At 42.4% G+C, this 20376-nt stretch overlaps 1 protein-coding gene across 10 annotated transcripts in view; it reads left to right on the forward strand.

Moving 5' to 3' along the window:
- Positions 1–20376, forward strand: part of macrod2 (mono-ADP ribosylhydrolase 2) — a 455899-nt gene that overhangs the window by 120829 nt on the left and 314694 nt on the right. For all 10 annotated transcript variants that reach the window (XM_083695577.1, XM_083695580.1, XM_083695579.1 and 7 more), the window contains exon 4: positions 12714–12743. In XM_083695577.1, coding sequence (XP_083551703.1) covers positions 12714–12743 — 30 coding nt within the window. The remainder of the gene's footprint in view (positions 1–12713; positions 12744–20376) is intronic.

A 20376-nucleotide genomic window follows, 5' to 3' on the forward strand; every position in this document is an offset into this window, starting at 1 on the left:
GGATTTGGCTAAATGTAGCACTAGGTTAGTGTGGTATTATGGCATGATAAAAACCCTTATTCACTCTTGCTATTGTACGTGAATTATAGAGTAAGAGGTTGGACACTGTCAAAATTGCTGTCATCTGTCGGGCCTCCTGTGTGGCTGATGTTAGAACACACAGGCCCAGTTTCAGCAGCTTCTGTGTTATACCAGCAGGGAACCCTACACTAAGCCCCATGTGTTCTGTTTTCACTTTATTGCTATTTATTTTTCATAGAGCAACCTACGCATTTCCTTTTCATCTGCATAACTGTGGGAAGAAGAGTAGATGTTCCTGGGCAAATGGATTTTTCTCCCTAGCCCAACAATAAGCAGGATAAATGGCCTGAGTTGGGTATCTAGAGTGTAATGAAATACAGGACTCATCAAATGGAAGCCAATTATCCTTCACAATTAAGCAGCTCTGCAGGGTTTAGGATGAAAAAGGCAATATCATTTATACTAACATCATTGTCAATCTCTCCCCCTGGAAAACTGTGTGTGTGTGTGTGTGTGTGTGTGTGTGTGTGTGTGTGTGTGTGTGTGTGTGTTGTTGTACATAAAAACACGTATCCAGTGTTCATGTGTATCTAGTGTTTTTTGTTGTACAAAATGTTTGGATTGGACTTTAAAGGGGCACACTTGTTTAAGTGTGTGTGTGTGTGTGTGTGTGTGTGGGTGTCTGTGTCTCTGTCTGTGTCTGTTTCTATGTGTGTCTTTTTGATAATGGATTGATGATCTATCCTTTTCCTCTTTTGGTCCAGAATTTGTTCCAAATCTGTATGTCTTTTCCTTGCAAAATAAGGTTTTCATCATCTAGATTTTGCCTTGAAATAACATCAGTGCTGTGGAAGACTGATTGAGGACCAATGAAAGAGTTATTTCACCAATGTGCATACTATGAGAAGCAATCTGACAGCATGCAACCACTCAATTGACATAAACAAATGACTCTCACAGCAATACAATGCTAGGCATCACAGCACACAAGACTGGGCAAGTTCATGAACAAATATGAACAATTTCTGCTCTCCATCTTGCCCATGTTTTATTCAAATGGTAGGCCTATCTGATGGTGCTGTCAAGACAAAAACAATCTGGCTGTCTGATTGTGTAAGTCTCAGTGTGTTAGCTGTGTTTTACCGCTTTATTGAGTGCATATTGAATGCTCCTTGAATAAGTGACTGAAACACTGGTATTTTGTTTTGTTGTATACAATTTTCCTCACCCATTACGATGTTGTAAGATGGATATTTTCAAACAGCGTATTGGTCTAATGCCATTGATCTACAGAATATTCACTATGGACTTCTATCTGAAAAACAGATGTTATTGAGGTGAACAAGCACATTGTGGAAGCATCGCCTGAAACCATAAAAAAATTCAGCTATATTTGTCGCTATTGTTTTTGATAAGTAAGGACACAACAGGTATAATACAAGATATAATACAATATATTTAATTGAATAATGGTTGAATTGATGAAAGAGGACCTGTATCAATTACACGTGTGAATGAGTACATTTTATCATTTGTGCTATTCATATCTGAAAAAAACCCCACCAACAACACAATATGTCATTATTAAAGGTACAATCAGCAATACATTATTAGAACCCACACATTCTGTAAGCTTTTGGCACTAATGATAGCAGAACGGCTAAGGTTAGTAATCACTATAACAACCCTGGCCTACATTTTCAAACAAAAGCCTTGCGATGGGACTGCACTGTTGTGCTGCCAGTTCTGTTGTGCAAACGTGTGGCATATGATTAGAGACTGTGTGAGCAAGAGGAAGCACAATACATGATGTTGTCTTTGAGGTGCAAAACCAGTTTATTTCCATCCCAAAGTAGGAGAAATAAATAACACGGTTTCAAAGTGAACACCTTACATTATGATCAAAACCATTACAACTGTTGCTATTAATGTTAATACAGGTATGGTTATTTATGAGAGTGTCTCTCATCTACAGGGGATTATGCTCCTTTTGTGAGAGCTTTTATCATACGCCTGGAGTGGACTGGACACCTCTGTTTAGTCTCTGATCTCATGTTTTACATCTTGTTTTGCAATACAACTCTTCACACGTGTAACATGTTAGGCAGGAGAACATTTGCTTGAACTAGGGAGGTTTTTAGTTGGGAAAAGCTCTCTGAGTGGTTTGGTAGAAGTCTATTCCTACAGGCTCTCTGAGTGGTTTGGTAGAAGTCTATTCCTGCAGGCTCTCTCAGCAGTGATCCTGTACCATGGCCTCTCATCATTGGGCCTTGTGGAATCAAAGGCTCTCATGGTGGGTGGGTTCATGCAGAATTATATGTGACATCGGCAAAGAGTAGAGGAGAGGAGAAACACTATTTAAGGGAACCAGTTGTATTGGAAAATTGGCTTTACAGGTGTTTCTGGTTAGTCAAGTGTGTTCTGTCACATCATTTGTGCAGGCATAAGAGAGCTGTCAATGTCTAGTATTGATTCTAGCCTTTAAGTTTTCCTTTGGAGTTTGCAATTGGTGTCTGTCAACATGAAGACCAAAAAGTTGTTACTGAAAGTCAAGAAAGCCATTATTGGGCTGAGAAATCAGAAAGAAACTATCATAACCATATCCAAAACCCTAGGGAACATCATCCAATAGAAGAAAAATACTGGTGAGCTCAGCAATTGCAAATGGCCTGGTAGCCCAAGGAAGACTTCTACAGTGGATAACTGAAGAATGCTCAACATAATTAAGAAAACCCCCAAAAGTCTACCATCAGCAAAAGACTTCACCAGTAGAACTACAGAGGGTAAGTGAACTTGAGGCAAGGTGCAAACCACTAGTTAGCAACAGAAACTGGATGGCCAGATTACAGTTCGCTAAAATGTACCTAAACGAGCCTGCATAGTTTTGGAAAAAAGGTCTTGTGAACAGATGAGACAAAGATTAACATGTACCAGAGTGATGGCAAGTGTAAAGTGTGGAGAAAAAAAGGAACTGCCCAAAATCCCCAGCATACCACTTCATCTATGAAACATGGTGAAGTGGTTGTTATGGCTTGGGCATATAAGCTGCCACTGGAACCCTGTTCACTAGTCTTCATTGATGATGTAACTGCTGATGGCAGCAGCAGAATGAACTCTGAAGTGACAAGTCTGCTGAAGTAAGAGCAAGTGCTTTCAATCTCATTTGACGGTGCTTTATCATACAGCAAGACAATAACCCCAAACATACTGCCATAGCAACTAGGAAGGTTTTCAGGGCCAAAAAGTGGAAAGTTCTAGTGTGGTCAATTCAAGAAGTCTCCGGATTTAAATCCAATTGAACATGCATTTAATGTGCTGAAGAGGAAACTTAAGGCAAAAATAACTGAAGATAGCTGCAGTACAGGCCTGGCAGATCATCACCAGAGAATATACCCAGTGTCTGGTGGGGTCAATGGGTCGCAGTTATTGCATGCAAAGGATTGTCGACCAAATTCTAAACATGAGTGCTTTATTTGGACATTCTATGATTTTTTGTCAATACTTTTGGAGCCCTGAAATAGGGGGAGTATGTTTAAAACATGTTATACTTTCTAAATGGTGAAACCAATTTAAAAAAAACATAGAATTAAAGCTGAGCTCTACTTTGACCCCATAGTAATTGTTTGATTTCAAATCCAAACTGTAGTATCGAGCTAAAAGAAGGCAAAATGCTTTCTCTTTCCAATAATTATGGAGGGCACTCTATCTCTGAAACAGAGACACCCTTGAACAGGGCCCAGGAGGCTGACGACACGTGGGTAGAGTGTGCCCGGATCCCCACAGGGGGCTGCAATTCCCTAGAATTGGCAGTGGCCAACAATGGCCCCCACAATCCAATGGGAGAGGCACTATGTAGACCCCTGTCAGGGTTCTTAAAGCAGATGAACAACTGATCATGAACCCTGAACGATGCCATCCTGTCCATGTAAACACACAGTGCATGCACTGGATAAAGGGTGTTCATACGCTTCTCTTCTAGGGAGGAATTGAAAGGGAGCTGTACTGCAGCGTTGATGCGGTATGCCATGCACATGACCTTGTGTACAAACTCTGCGTTAAGGTGTAATCTTAGTGTTACCAGGGGCAAACTGAGTGCACATAGGGTAGGCCAATCGCATGCACAAGTCAATCACATGTTTGGCTGTGGCCAGGGCGAGTAACACTTATGGTGGCATTTTTACATTGACAGTCTGAAGAGGTTCAAAGCTATCACTAGTGAGCCTCAAGAACCAAAGACAGATCCCATGAGGGACATTAAGACCGGATGAAGACGTTGTGCTCCCTTCATGAAACAGCATATAAGAAGTCACTGGTCTGGGCTGGACCGGCCCTTGGCCTATTCTATTCTGGCTAGCCAACCGTCCCAGTGGTTAGCCGAAACTTACACTAAGGACCTAGGTTCATTACACGTGGTAACTAGCTCGCAGTTATGTCGAACTAGAAAGTGCTCAGTATTCCTGGGACTATGAACACAATCTAGCCAACCCTTCTGCGAATAGGGTGCGAATAGGGCTCAGCTGTCCAGAGACAACTAGTCACTTAGTTAGCCGACCATCTAAGTGGTCATGAGCAATTATGTCAAGCTAGCACGATACAACAATTCCAAAGAATTGTGAGCTCACAGGCTAGCTACAACCTTTCTCATGTTAGCCTGCTAGCTCAGCGAGCTAACAGGAGCTCACAAGGTGAAAAACAACAAACTTGCCTTCCAGAATCGTAGAAAAATGTTCCTTGATTGTTGAACTGAACTGCAGGATTCCAGTAGAGACAACCTAACACCCTGGGAGAATTGTAGGATTTCTCGGTAGAAGAACACTTCGGACAGTCAGTGAATGAAGAGTAGAAAGAATAAAATGGCGCGCTTGCCCTTTATTTGGACGCGTGATAGGCGGAGTTATCACTTGCAAGTGTACACAGCCTATACCAAACGTGATTGAATAGGGGTCTTCAGTGAAAGGTATACAAGGGTGCATGACGGGTCGAACTGAGTTGACTGAAAGAGAACATATACATTGAAATCCAGTGGAGCACATTATTTAACTTGCATCATAGATTTAAAAACAGTTAAAGAAAAAAAGAAGAAAAAAGAAGCCAGTTTGAGCTTACCAGTAGAGAGGGGCCCTGACAGCATCATGGCAGGAGGTTGGGACAGCCATAATGCTAGCTCATATCAAAACTCAGTGAAAATGTTAATTTAGCATGGCGTCTCTTCTCTGCTGTTTTCATCCGACTGCTTTAGCTTGATCCCTCTGGTGCTCTTGGGGGAGAGAGAGAGAGGGCCTAATGCCTGTTACATTGACAAAGCACATCTGCTGTACAAGAGCTCTGTACACACACCACCTTAATGCTAAGCATGGGCCACGAAGGCTACCCTGGTGCCTGTTGGGAGTATACTCTGAACACGCTGGCTATCTGAATATTTTGAAGGGAACACAAGAATAAAACAAGACTTTGTTGAGAAAAATAAGATAAATTGAGACTATTCAATGTGTTGTTCATCACTAACATGTTCTCCAAATTAAACTGTGTAAACTATGTCCCCACTATCCAATGTGAGCTTCTTATTTTTAGACTTTAAAACTTTGTGAGGTGAGAGAGCACTTAATTTTAAAAGAAAGTCGCACTTCAGCGGCTGAGGATCTCCAATTTAATGCTGTCCCAGGTCTTCTGTCTAGAGAAATCCCAGCCATGTTATTTTGGATATAGTGAGAGCACTGCCTGCCTGCCTGCCTGCCTGCCTGCCTGCCTGCCTGCCTGCCTGCTTGCCTGCCTGCCTGCCTGCCTGCCTGCCTGCCTGCCTGCCTGCCTGCCTGCATGCCTGCCTGCCGGGTAACTAGCTGGGAGCACTGGGCTGTGAAGGCCCTAAAGAACCATGTGGTCTTTACCATATGAGCAGGCCTGATCACCAGCAGGGAATAGGCTGTATTAGCGTTGAGCTGATACATCCAGAAATATGACTGGATAAATCCATAATATGCACCCACTGGCCCAAATCCTCCCATTGCCCCAGAGTGGGAGTAGGGCCCTGTGAAGTCAGCAGATAACCCATTTCATGTGAACCAGAACATGATGGTTAGTTGGTCAACCTCTATTAGAATGTCATCAAATAACTTGGCCTCTTGCCATTTTAATTATCATGTCAGGGATGAGAGCATTGTTGAAGTTTTTCAACCCTAACCCTGGAACTGCATGGGTTGTCTTCCATACTGTACATACTTATGTGTGGCAATGTTGTGTGTTTCCCACATAAGCAAGCATATGATTTGCATTTTTCAGTGCACTTCATTAAACTTTTCACCATTGTGATAATGTGATTTTCATTAAATGTGGCCCCTGCGGCTTTTTGATGTGACCGTCCACCAGGGTTGTTTTTGCTCATAGGAATATTAGCTGAGGAATACAATCTGAGGAGATAGTGTGAAAGAACATTACTGCAGGAAATTACATCTGAATGATTTAGAAACTTTCAAAGCCAAGAAACGTATGATTACAATACAATTCATGTCAGCGCCAAGAGGCACATTGCTATGTGTTTTTTGTTTGTAAGAATGAGAAAAAATGAAAACAAGCTTTGGAGTTCAAGATTCTATGGAAATTTACCTTCACCCTCAAATCCTTTGGAGTCAAACTCTGGTTGTACTGAGAACTGAAAGTGGCAGAAATATTGTTGAACACATGAATAATGCAATGTGTTTCTTCCTACAGACCTCTATCAATATACCTCATCAAATGAGCCTCTCAGTTATGTTGCCATGTCTTTATCTTTGTTATGTGTTTCTTCAGTAATGCCAGCCAAGGGTGCTTTCTCAACGGAAAATATCTGCCTCAACAGAAATATATAAACTCTTAACTCATTCACACTCAAACAACTTTGTTTATGACATTTTTCCATGCTACATTGGCGCCTAGAACAGATGCAGATAGATGTATATTCATGAGGATGTGTGTTTCAGGGGAAAGGAGCATAGCACAAGGTGACCTTGTTAGATAAAAGGAGGGCTTGAAAACCAAATGATGAAAGAGAATAGGATCATCCTGGGCTCATTAATGTAGATTTGAAGGTCAGGTAATTAAAACAATAGCAGCGTGGGCTGGGTTTGGCATCTGGTATTGTTGCTTTGTTATGAAGGTGACAGAGGTATGGAGGAGAGGGATTAATAATCACTGAGACACCAGCATGTCACATTCATACAGGCAGACACCAGAGGAACTTCTGCCATCACTGGAATGAATTTTAGCCCAGATTATTGCAGTGAGAACACAATAAAACTACATTTTATGAGCCCCTGAAAGTAGTTATGATCAAATAGGGAAAATAAGTGGTTATGAAGCATTATCATTTTTCTGATTGTCCTATTCAGGATTTATGATGCATAGTTTCAGTAAACTGTTGATGATAACAGCCCACTATTTTCCTGTGAAGGGTGTTTTTCACCTGGAGATTTACTGTGGGTTCCTGTTGCTTTGGAATGGGGAGGCTGGGGAGGCCATGAGATATGATACAAAGGAGGTGCAGCTCGCCTTCTGCCACCTCGGCCTGCCTTTCCCCGCTCAGAGGCTCCTTGGGGAACACTCCCAGCTATAAAAAACAAAAGACCCGACTAGAATTATTGGGCGAGGCATTGTGCGTGGGGGAACTGCATGTATTTTTAATGTGCCACAAATAAGAAATACCACTGCTGCCTCTCTTCTGTCATCCAGTGGCGGTTGGCTTGTATGATCTGGATTTCCATTTGAGTTTCAGCGGCTAATAAAAGAAAAAAGCCTTATCATTACCCGGTAGACTTGCTTCAATTTAACGCTGAGCGTCGCAGACATAAGATGGGGTGCTCTAGATATTTTCAAACCCTGGATGGCATATCCATTTGTTGATCTCTAGAGGTTTGTGTGTGTGTATGTGCGTGCGTGCGTGCGTGCGTGCGTGCGTGCGTGCGTGCGGCCAGTAATGCATTATTCACTGTACTGATGATAGGCCCATTGGTGGAGCTTGTTAGAGCAACTCGTGAAGTGGAAAGAGGTTGGGGAGTATTGAGAGTATTGGGTGGTGGGGTGGGGTCAATTTTTTTTCCATTAAGAGAGAATTTAGTAAAGTTATTTCCACTCGGCTGGTTCTTTGAACATTGGAATTCAGAGCTGCCACCATGACAACACTATGAGGACGAACACCTAATGGCTGTGAACTTCAGCTTACTAAATCATTCTGTTTGCTGCTACACTCAATCATTTTCAGAACCCCTTATTTTTCAGGGCTTACCAAATGTTAGAATGTTCAGACAGACAATGCGCTTGTTACATTATCATAATATTACAGTACCAATCCATTTGTGCTATAGACAATGGCAACTTGAACATAAAACTGATTCTTATTAGTATTCATTTCACTGCCATATTGAATATCCTACAACCACAACAGAATGCTCTGGTGATTTCTGTGAGATTATTGAGATCCTCTTTAAAACAGGAATAATGATCGGTTGAGTTTATGTCCAGTGGAGAATGTTTAAAAGGTTCAGTCAAGGTGGCAGAGACAGGGGAGTTCTACAGTGGCTCTGTTTACCCTCAGGTTGTGTCGAGTTATGCACTAGCAATTCCCATTCAACTGCATGATCTGGGCCTCTGATGACGACACTAAACACACAACCCACTAGCATGCCTCACTGCCTTCTCCCCACACAGAGCTCATGCTGGAGCACCCACAACAATTTTTATGACTGCACTGCAAATATCTGGCAAAGCTGAAGAGAGATGGAGTTTTTTTTTTTTCTCTATTACATTTTACTGTGTTTGGGGCCTGGGTTGGCTGTAGGATGCAGTTCCCTTAATTCATAATTTTTTTCTGTCTTCAAGACCCAAACAATTCTGGGCTGCCCTGCATTATTGATGTATCTTTGCTGTGCAAGGACACAGAGGTTCCAGTGTGGTGTCACCCACTGAGGGATATGTGACCCAGTGCTACTCTCTAAGTTGGGAGTTCAAAGGGCAGAAAGGAAGTAGGTGGACCCATGGCTTGTGTATAGGCATGTGTGAGATTCCACAGGCTGATGCCATGGCTCGACGCCTCCTAATGACCACCCATCTCCAGGCAGTCAGATGAGCACTTCCACCACAATTTATGACCCATGTTATGGTTACCACAAGGATTCCCAGCACCAACACTCCTCAGCACTTCCTAATGAGGGTCTATAGTACAGTACCTCACCAAATAATGAATCAGCCAGCCATATCTATTATAGAGCACATAACAGTTTGGGCCTTGCATCTCCCGCTAATCCACTAATGTAATAAACTCAACGGGATTGTTTTGTTTCCTGGTGTACTTCTTTTAGTGTGTGTGTGTGTGTGTGTGTGTGTGTGTGTGTGTGTGTGTGTGTGTGTGTGTGTGTGTGTGTGTGTGTGTGTGTGTGTGAGAGTGTATGTGTGTGTGTGTGTGTGTGTGTGTGTTTGTGTGTGTGTATGCATGCGTGTGGTCATTTGAATGAGGAAGGGGGAGGGTGGTGTTGTCACAGTATTATTATACTACCATATAAAGGAAATAAACACGTTTCTGAATACATGCACCAGTGGAGATAGTGAACTTTTGTATGTGACCTATTGTTGTTGTTTTTGGGTGCAGTTCTGTTCTGCTCTGTCCTTGAGGACAAATTTGATTGCTGGAACCCCCCAGGGAGGATGCTGGCATGCACTGAAAGAGAGGATGTTATTCTCTTGTCAGGCGCTGCAGTGGTCAGACAGAACATTGAACAGGGAGACAAAAAATCTGCCCTCTCCCAATGGCTGTGTGTACTCTGTGAGAGCCAACCACTGTAACAGATAAGAGTCTTATGATAGTACTAATTGCTGGCTACCCCACTCCCTCCCTATGGGCATACATGTGTTGATCCACTGCAAGATAGCCAGACTCAGCCCAGGGCGGGCACAGACAGTGAAGAGAGGTAGTTCATAATTAATACACACTATTAAATATGCATTATTGCGTGGATGTGGCCAAGTATGGATTTTTGTTTTGATTTTCGCTCAGTATAATTGAGGCACTTTTCAGGCCACTCATATTGAATAAGGCAGCTCATAGCCAAGCCCATGGTGCCAAGGATTTGAGGCCGCTCAGCAGCACACCTCTTTGTTTCTTTGTACTACATTGTTTAACTCCTGTATGCTACTCCTGACTGTGTAAGAGTCTGCAGGTTAGCTTTTCTCAGCAGCTGTTTCTCATTTGTTCCCTGCTCCCCTGCTCTTGAAGAGGGATTGGTAAAGCAAGTCCCCATACATTTTGGGATTTTAATGTCTCCCTTGATATCTGTCGCTGAGGGCTGAGTTCTTGTTTTCACCCTCTGTGTAGGTAACAGATATTTTGTGTGCACAAGAAGAGCACTGTGTTCTAAGAGAAAAATCCCCAACAGATGAAAGTTGCTGTGAGAGATTCCTCATCATGGAGGGGAGGGAGGAGTAAAAAAGAAGAGACATGAAGCAGCCCACGTTTATTCCCCTACCAAAATCCCCATTGAGATGAGATAGCTGCGATCCTTCTCTGTCTCCCAGTGGGCCACTGTTGTGATCTCACAGAGATGCATATGGTTAGGGAGAGTCTGTTCTTAGCCCTTATGGACCCCTCTCACTGCCACACATGCATGCATGCACGCACACACACACACACGCACGCACGCACGCACGCACACACGCACGCACGCACGCACGCACACACACACACACACACACACACACACACACACCCACACACACACTTACATGCACACATGCACGCACACATTGGAAACACTGTCAAACTGATTAGCATCCACATCTTTTATTCCTGATTAGGTGTGGAGTAAATGAAGCCCCCCTCAGGTGTGGATTTCCATAATGTTAGATAATTAGACCCCAGTGTTTTAATGGCTCAGGAATGAGTTGACACCACAGGAGAATAGACAATGGGGCTGAAGGATGTCTGTGGAAAACTGTGATTCTATTCTAGGCTTTCTCATAGAAAATGCAACTGTACTGTCATGTTGAAATCTATGAATAACCTTTGCTTGCCTGAACTCTTACTGGACATTATATTATGCTGTTTACCCCATTACAAACAGTCTTTGCCAACTGTTTTCACACTGTCAAAACATTTATGATTAAGTAATTTATTCATATTCCATGCGACCTATGCCTTTGTGTATAGACATTATGGACGGTGTATTTAGGAACATCTACTTTTACTGCAAATTTAGCAACTGAGCAATTTTAGATTTCACCAGTGAGTTTATTTAGAGTTCAGTGGTTGATTGTTATGGCTGACAGATTGTAAACTTTGTTCAGATTTACTACAGTAATTAAACGTAGGTTGGCAATGCATAAACGTCTTTGTCATCACAGAACAACCTGGAAAGGTGCTATTGTAAACATACCAGCAGATTATTGGTGCATCTGTTTGTGTTTCTGTTTTTCTGTGTGTGTGCATAACAAAAGCTCTCAATGCACATTCTATGTCTTTCTTTGTCCCTGCGCCCACTCACATGAGTGGTGCTCAGCCCTGAACAATGAAAGGCACTAATGGTGGCACTGAAAGGTGTAGATGCTGAGTCACCTCCAAAAGCACCCTTCAGCATTTTCATCAGGAAAAATAAATAACTGTGATACAGTAGAGCATGTTATTCCAGCCCATGGACCTGTATTTTAACCCACATGTTTCTGATATGTTGCTTGTATTACAGTATATTGTTGCACATATTTTCTCTGCTTTATCTATTTGACCAACATAAACTGTATGCAAAATTACGATGATCGGGTTTCACTCTTATTAGTGTTGTTCGATATTAGTGTGGTGATTGATATTGTGATAGTAGACAGAAGTGTCGTTTGGTGTGCAGGCTAGTAAAACTGTGTAACAGTTTATGAGCATCCTTTGCCCGCTGCATGAACCACACTTCAAACACATACCTACTTTACTTCTCAGTAACACCCAAATTAACCGACATACTTTAATCCCCTCTAATCTCCTTCCTCTAGTGTGGAAGGGATGTCTCTATTTTACGCCAGAGCTGAATAGTAATCTGTTAATTTTTTATGATATATTCTCCAGTAAGGAAAACCTTGTTGACGTTGCCTCCTGATGAACCATTATACTGTGATTGAGGTTGTGAGAGTCACTATAGCAGCATAGGAGCAGTCTCTAATGAGTCTGCTTCTGCTGTAGCTGAGAATAGAAAGAAAAACAAAAAAAAACGTTGGGCTATTTTCTCTGGCTGTTTTTAGACATCTTATCTGTGCCGTGTCAGTGTGACTCCTCCAACAGCACCCAAACTCAGGACCCTCATCTCACTCTCAGAGATCTAAAGCATACCATCAAAGAGTTCTTCTCTGAGCTCAGTGGCTGCTCAAACTCACTACCCAGACACTTCTGTCATCCATCCAACACCGGCTGATATCACAGAGCTGTGTGAGGTGTTTTGTTCAAAACATGAGCAGCCCTCACAGTGTAGTGATAAGAGTTGAATAACTGTTTGAAAACACAAGCTGATTAAAACCGTCCAAATCTAGCCTACAATTTGGGGTGATTGCTTGCATTTGATGTTCAGCATGGTTAGAGTATCACTTTTGTTATGTTGCAAAAGGAAGGAAGAAACACTGACTGAGCTACTAACCAACATCTGTTAAAATGTTGTTTTAACATCACAACTCATATTTCTATTTTCTCTCTTTTTCAGCAAACTCAAGTCTTCTGGGAGGCGGAGGAGGTGAGTCTTTGTCCTAGTCTCTCAGCTGTAGCATACTGTATATACAGTGTTCATCAATGGTATTAAAGTAATTTATGTTACACTCATCACATCTGGCATTTCAATGTATGGTACAGACATATTGCTCGATGGGTTAACTGTGGACTCTAGTGTCTCTTTCGCTCCAAGCACCTCCGTTAAATGCGACTGAGTGCAGGGCCAACACATCAGAGCGTGGTGTAGTGCAACCGTGCGTCGCGTCACACCCAGACGTGGTCATTACTTTACTGGCCTGTCGAGGAGCGTTATCATCAAAGCAGTGAAGGAAATCCGAGGCAGCCGACCGTGGCTAGGGGTAACGGGGAGGGGAATTTAGTGGAGCGCTTCCCCCCAACCCTGGAGTTCCTCTTTTGGAAATTTGGCACACACTCTGACATGATTGAAATAATCGTTCCTCGGTGCAATGGCCAGAGGGGGAGGGGTCAACCCAATTAGATGAGGAATTTTGATCTGGGGTTTAAAAGGGCATCAATGGTATCCAGGAGTCATATGAAGATGAAATAAGGTCATGTTTCAGCCCTGTGTGTTTGTTTATCCATGTGTGTTGGCTGTCAGTGAAGATGTCTCTCCCTCTCCAAGGCTGATAGTTTATGCGTTCAATCTGAGAGGACAATTAGTAGCTATGTAGAGCTGCTGCTGAAACCCTATCCACATCTCATCATGCTGTCCCAAGTGGCACTCATCTTATCTGATGCATGGTTAAGACCTTGCAGCCATTGTTGTATTGCAGTGTTCAGACCAGATCTTTATCTGTGACAGAGAGAGGCCCTTACCAAATTACTGATCAGAGGAGTCTAAAGAGCCTGTCTGATTGAGATCAGAGGTAAGACATATGTTTCTCCATAACCTAACTGGACTGTCTGAAGCACCTGTCAATCAGGGGAGGCTGGTGGAGGTAGTAATTGGAGGACGGGCACAGATGCATGGAATGGAATGAGGAATGGTATCAAACACACCAGCCACCCCTGTTGCCAATTATATCTAAAGCAACACAAAACACTGGTCCCCTGATTGTCATCTCAAATAGCTCCATAGGCACTTGTCATTGATTTGTCACAGTTATAGGAAAACATAAAAGGAACAATTTATTTGCTGTTACATTTTCATGGTGGTGTTATATGGTAAATCAGCTTTGTATAGCATAGCAATTATTTCAGCCCATACAGGTCTGTTGACACAATCACAATTTCATCATAAAGTTATTCAGACATGTTCAAACTGTGTAGCTTACAGTGACAGAAGACATAGAGATCACATTGAATTCCCCTATCCAATTTGCTCTCATGTTATGAGTGTGAATATTAGACCTAGCCATTTCTGGTTAGGTGGTACTTCTATGACTGACAACATCATTTCACATGAATATTATCCATTGTGGTATGTTACGCCAGAGGAATTCTAATTGGAGCTTGTGTCAAGAGTATAGTCTATTCAGCCCTAATTGCTTTCCCTGATGTTAATTCAGCCAATGTAATGGCACAAGCAAGGAAGCCAATTAACCTTGCAACAAGACATTTGGTTTACTTTTCATGTTGACCATATAGCCACTCTTGGTTATTCTGATTGCAGTTTGCAAAATGGACTCATTGACTAGTGAAAATACCCATGCGATAAGATTATTGTTATGTTTGACTATTGAAGAATGAGGCGGGAATAAAAAAACAGTTTGGGTGGTGAGAGATCAGTGTTATCTCGAAGACTTGACTGGGTATGCCTTGGGAGAATGTTTTCCAAAAACAAAGCTCTCTTGCGTCTCTTCTTTATCTGCATGTGGCCAAGGTGGCTTTATCTCCCTGTCTCTTTATCACTGGGAGGCGGCTGCTATGTAAACCTGCTTTCTTTACTCTCCTGGCTTTTCCTCCTATCATTTGGCATGTGAGGACCTCCTGCCATGGCACTGTGAAGATCGATCCAAGGGTGTGCTCTCATAGAGGCCTCTCCTTATCTCAGACCTGTCCTCTCTGGGTGCTGTGCTATTCTGGCTCAAGAGCAGGATGATGTAGCCTGCTGGCCATGTGCCCCTGAGTCATGTTATGAGTGGGGGAGATCCTCAAGCCAGTGTGTGAAAATACTTGTTGTTCATGGAAGGTTTTTGTTTGCAGCCAACATAACATTTACTGTTCTACTGTTTTACTATTCTAACCAGTTAGTGTGAACATTTCAGGAATACTATAACACCCCTGTGCAGACCTTCACAATAATACTATGGTTATGGTCAAGAACTGTAGTTTTTTTTGTTGGTGATCCATGGAAATTAGTTTAGCAGTTGAGTATGTTCTTTCTGTCCTGTATACAGTGAGAATGTTTTCTAAAAATAAGTCTTATTTAAGTAAACATGCAGGTCTACTCGCAGGGATTTCACATATACATTAAATGTGTGTGCATGCATGCAGGGGAGAATGATCTCAGATAATAGCATGTTAAATTCAGCAGTTCTGAATTCTGGGTAATTACGAACAAAATGGGGCCAATAGCCCCGATGTATGTCACGGCATGGCTGGATGTTGACAAACTCCCAGTAGAATATGGCCAATGTAAACAATATGCTTCCTCTCTCTCTCTCTCTCTCTCTCTCTCTCTCTCTCTTCTCTCTATTTAATATATTTCATAGGATAGACATAGGATATTTCATAAGTACGCAACGGTATGCATCACTTCCTAGTGCGACGCTTGACTTGTTGCAAGCTAATTGAAGGAGACTGAATGCATCTAGAAAAAAGATCTTTCACACCAAAAAGCAAGGTGTATTTATTTTAGTATTGAGACAGGTATTGCCACGCACCTTTTTTCTTTCTCCCACATACCCAAACTACTAACAGACCAGCTGGCTAGGTGCAGGGGACAAATTATACACTGTTTCTTTCAAAAACAACCAATGCACCTTCTCATTATAACCAATATATTTAGCATGCCAGACCAAATGTACAGACAGTATCTAGAAGAGTAGCAATAGATAACAGCTATAAACTCTTAACTCTGCAATGAAACACTGTCGAATGATCAGAGTTCTGAGTAATCTCTTGGTAATATAGTTCGCTTTCCGGCTTGCTATGTAACTATTTGTAACACAATGACAATCTTACCTTTCAGTCATCATTTTAGGTAACTTCATTTGCTAACTACACAGCTCGGTTTCATAGCAGATGCAACAAGTCAGATATACTTTACTCCGGTTCTTGAGAGGTATGAGAGGGCATGAGCTCACTTCATGTTTCCTGGTTGCGACACAAGCAATCTCTCTGATTGGTGTTGGTGTTGGACACTCAAGTGAGCGTCATACATCCAAACATAAACAGAGTGGGGTTGAATCGGTAATGTATCAGTTCAGTTTACACAGACCTCTGGTAAGGTAACATATTTACCGGTATGCCCTATCCTAGGTCAGTTTACACAGATACCAGTAACGGGAAATTAGCGGTAAATTACTGCAATATACTTCTGTGTAAACAGGGCTTTTGTCTCGCTCTCTGCATCTCTCTCTCTCTCTCTCTCTCTCTCTTTCTCTCTCTCTCTCTCTCTGTCGTGTAATGATGTTTCTGTGTTGCCAGAGAGAGACATCTCCAGTAGCCTTTGATGTTTTCATTCAAGAGGGGAATTGACTCATTAGCATTCTAACCATAACCGTCCCCCATTTAGCACTGGCTTTAACTAGACCACCCAAACAAATCGCTCCTCTTAGGTTGGGCCTTCCTCTCTCTGAAGTCAAGCAGGACATGTGTTTTTTCCCATGGTCCTGCTGCGGCAGTATTCAGCCAGGGGCTGGTGATTTTAACTGTCCAATTAGAGAAACTCACCAGCCATTGTCAGTGCTTACATAATCTATAGCCTGGATGCTGCCTCCCTCAGTTCCATAAACAGTAATGTCAGAATGAGTCATAGCAGGTGCTAACACATTCTAATAGATGGTAGTAATTATGCTTGCTGTGATTGTGTCTTGCGGTGGTGGTGTTCATGGCTCGTTCCTGACTGCAGCTGAAGGCATGTCATCTGACAGAGGGTCACGATGTGCCGCTGCGATGCTTAGCGGTGCTGTTGCGTGAGTGATACTCAGAAGAGCTGCATGAATTAGAAAAGCAATTAATATATGTTGTAGAGTAGCCTGCTATCCGTTGCCCTTGGGGTGAAATTACTTTGTAAAAATGTGTGCTTGCATGGAATACACAGGAGTCCTGTATCAAAAAAGGCCACTTCTTTCACTTGCATTTTTGACAAATTCCATGCTAGGGTTTTCTCCCAGAGAGAGTTTGTCCATTACTTTGACATAGTGTTTCAGCACTATGTCAAATAATTGTTGAACATCCTGGTTTGGGGAATGTTATGATGATGCATTATCAGGATGTTTAAGTGATCCTCTGTGCTTATCTCTGTCCCAATTCGTCTTGCAAAGTGCTCTGTTTTTCTTTCAGCCTCACCTCCAAGTGAACCATTATCCACTGTCTAGATTCTTGCCTTTGGCTTGTTTATTGAGGAGATTAGAAGGGACCAGGGGATGATACTCTTTGGGTGAGCTGGAGATGAGGTAGGGGGTGGAGGGGTATGATGTCTCTGTTGTTGGATGGTTTCATGTCCCTGTCATAGACACATAACCTCAGCCCCCCTCAGGACTCTTAATGTGATTAATCACTCAGGGATAAGATTATTCTCCTGAAGGCTGCTGGCATGGGTCTTCAAAAACTGACACCAATGATTGTTGTACACTATTGGCCCACATGGTACAGATACACTGTATCTTATTCCTTCACAATCTAAGGATATATGTGGAGGTATCAGTTGAATAAACAAATACTTAGTCAGGGTAGTCCCTCTATTTTATGAATGTCTGTGCCATCAAATGACAGTGCCACTCTCTGATCTAGGCCCAGGCCTACCAGTTTATGCTTTCATGTCCATGTGCTTTTGAAGTTCAATTTAAGGCAGTACTCATACGTACCAGTGTTTTTCTTCCACCCTGTCAGTAAGTATCATGAAGGTAAACACAAACATATCCACATGTAACTATCTTATTGGGTCTGTTTGATCTCAGGGTGAAGTTATTCCCTCTCAGTTCAAGTTTATATGAAGGACTGTAGTAACCAGGTACTGTAGGCTAAATTATTTAGATTCTAGGGGCATAGGAAGAAAACACTGATAACAGGAAGTTGTCAGCATGTCTCCACCCTCCTATAGTTTTTGCTGTAGCCTGAGCCTCCCGCAGTGGCCCTCCTGTTCCTCCCTGCCCTCTGTTTACATCTGGAGTTAGCTGAAAATGCTTTCAATGCCATCATTTCGTAGGTGAGCAGTGAGCATTCAATTCAAATGTTAAAATAAAATTCTGGTTGAAATCCCCACCTCCATTTCAAGCACTTCCTCAACTCCTCTGTATTCATCAATAGAATCTGTGGTGCTAGTCAAATTTACCGAATGGATAACCATCCCAGCCCAACTTGCATTATGGTTGGCCGTAGTGAGTTTCACAAACCTTTTTTTTTTTTTTTTTTACAATTACGATTGCATATGATCTGTATAATCTATATACCATTGATGTTGATCTTATCACGGTGTATCTCATGATGGAAAATGATGAATAGTAGTTATGAATATGAATAGTGACGTCTACCTCTCCATCTACCTCTATAGCTATGGACACAACCTTCATTCCATTAGAAAATTATAATCTATGGAATTCCCACCTGCTGTCAAACTATTTCAACAACGATTATGGAAATGGAATGTTTTAGACATAGAGGACGTACCATTGAAATTAGCAAGACAAGGTCATTTTGCAGGCTGCTGTTTGCGATACATAATCCTGAAAATTCTATTTCAGCATGAAAGCTCATCTTATTACCAGCTCTGTCTTCCTTGCACCACCCCAGGGAGGCATAGGGAAGAAGGAACAGGCACAATGATCACCCCTCACCCCCCCCTCCTTCAATCAGTAATGATGGATGGACTAATTGATGCAGAATGATCAGGCCATTCATTTTAGCCTACAACAGTGAGCTCCATATTCAGGATTAGTGTTGCGTCACAATAGGAAGGGAGGGAAGGAGGGATGAGGACAGTAAGAGAGAGCGGGAGAGAGAGAAGGAAGTGCTGAAAGGCTGCTGGTTGACTTTAAGTCAATGCTGATGAGCATCCTGTATAATGAGCTCTTGTTACCCCAGGAAGGAACACACCACCACCACCCTGCATCATAACATGAACAGGACCGGCAATGGTAAACTAATGAGTGAGTGTTTGGAGTAGTGGCTTGAGGAGAGGTGTGTGTGCGTCTGCGTCTGTCTGCGTGTGTGTGTCCCCGTGTCTCTCTCAGCCTATGAATCATTCATCTCTGTCCCCACATATAAATCAAGCTGCGGCCGTTGCCTGCGGCAGGCTTGTCATTAGCTAGTCAACGGCATCGCTTGATCCCTGGCTTTGCAGTGCAGGCAAGCGAGAGGGCTTTACTTAAACAGCACATACTACACATACTACCACAATACAACATCAAACTATATTATCTTTTGTTCTTGGTTGTGCTGTTACATGTGTTAGGTATACTGTTGATAAACACTCACACAGACAGTTGGACTCTTTCACACAATACAATCTGACAGGTCTATAGATTGATGGATTGATGGATAGATAGATAGATAGATAGATAGATAGATAGATAGATAGTATATATATACTAGATAGTATTATTAAAAGTATTATTAAAAGCTCTGTCATACAAAACAGCTTTAAGAAAGCCTGTGTGTGTGAGCGTGCATGCATGCGTTATGTGTCTGTTTTGTTTGTCAGTCATGGAGGTTTCTGGCTTCTCAGAAACATTTTGTAGAAAATTAATAAGTGATATTACAGTCCTAGTGTTCCCATCCTCAAGGGCTGCAGTTAGAAACATACAATACTGGAGCCATTGTTTTCTCTCTGTGCGTTTGACCTGCACACACTCTCTCTCAGACCAAACGTGGCCTGTGATAAGCAGAACTCACAGAGCCCAGCTGTCTATTATACCCCTTATAATGTGTATTATTTATCTATTCATTTATTGATTTTTTTTTTTCCACAAATGACTTTATCTCCTCAAGTCTCCACTCTCCTCTCTTCTCCTTGTCTCACTCCATCAGTCACAGTGTGTGTACGCCACTGCCAGGGCCTAAGAAATGGGCAAGAAACTGTCAATTTAGTTCTCTTCCACAATGCATCACACGTGACCTCCCTCCCCCACCTCCCTTCTATGTTCGGCAGTCTTTCTGGGTCAATTGTTGAGATTCCAGACAACTCAGAGCATTACCCAACCCCAGTGTCAGAGTGCATTTGTCTCCCGGACTGGGTTTAGTGTGGCCATTTCATCTGAGGAAGGGTGGGTGCTGTAGTTGGTTTGTCTGTGTTGTTTTGTGTGCATTTTTTTATTCTTAAATAGCTGGATGCTGGGTCGTCCTATCGGTTGACTCAGTGGTTAGTGTGCATCCTGGGGCCCATGGTCCAAGAGGACAGAGTAATAAGATCTGACAGACTGGGGAACAGTTTCTAGCAGGGCAGTGCCCAGGCCCATTGTATCAACAACACACCATGGCATGGGTGGTAGAGTCACCTCACTCAGGGCGCCAAAAAGCCCAGCTACAAATAC

Source organism: Argentina silus (genome assembly GCF_951799395.1).
Source record: "Argentina silus genome assembly, chromosome: X".
In the NCBI taxonomy this organism is placed as follows: Eukaryota; Metazoa; Chordata; class Actinopteri; order Argentiniformes; family Argentinidae; genus Argentina; species Argentina silus.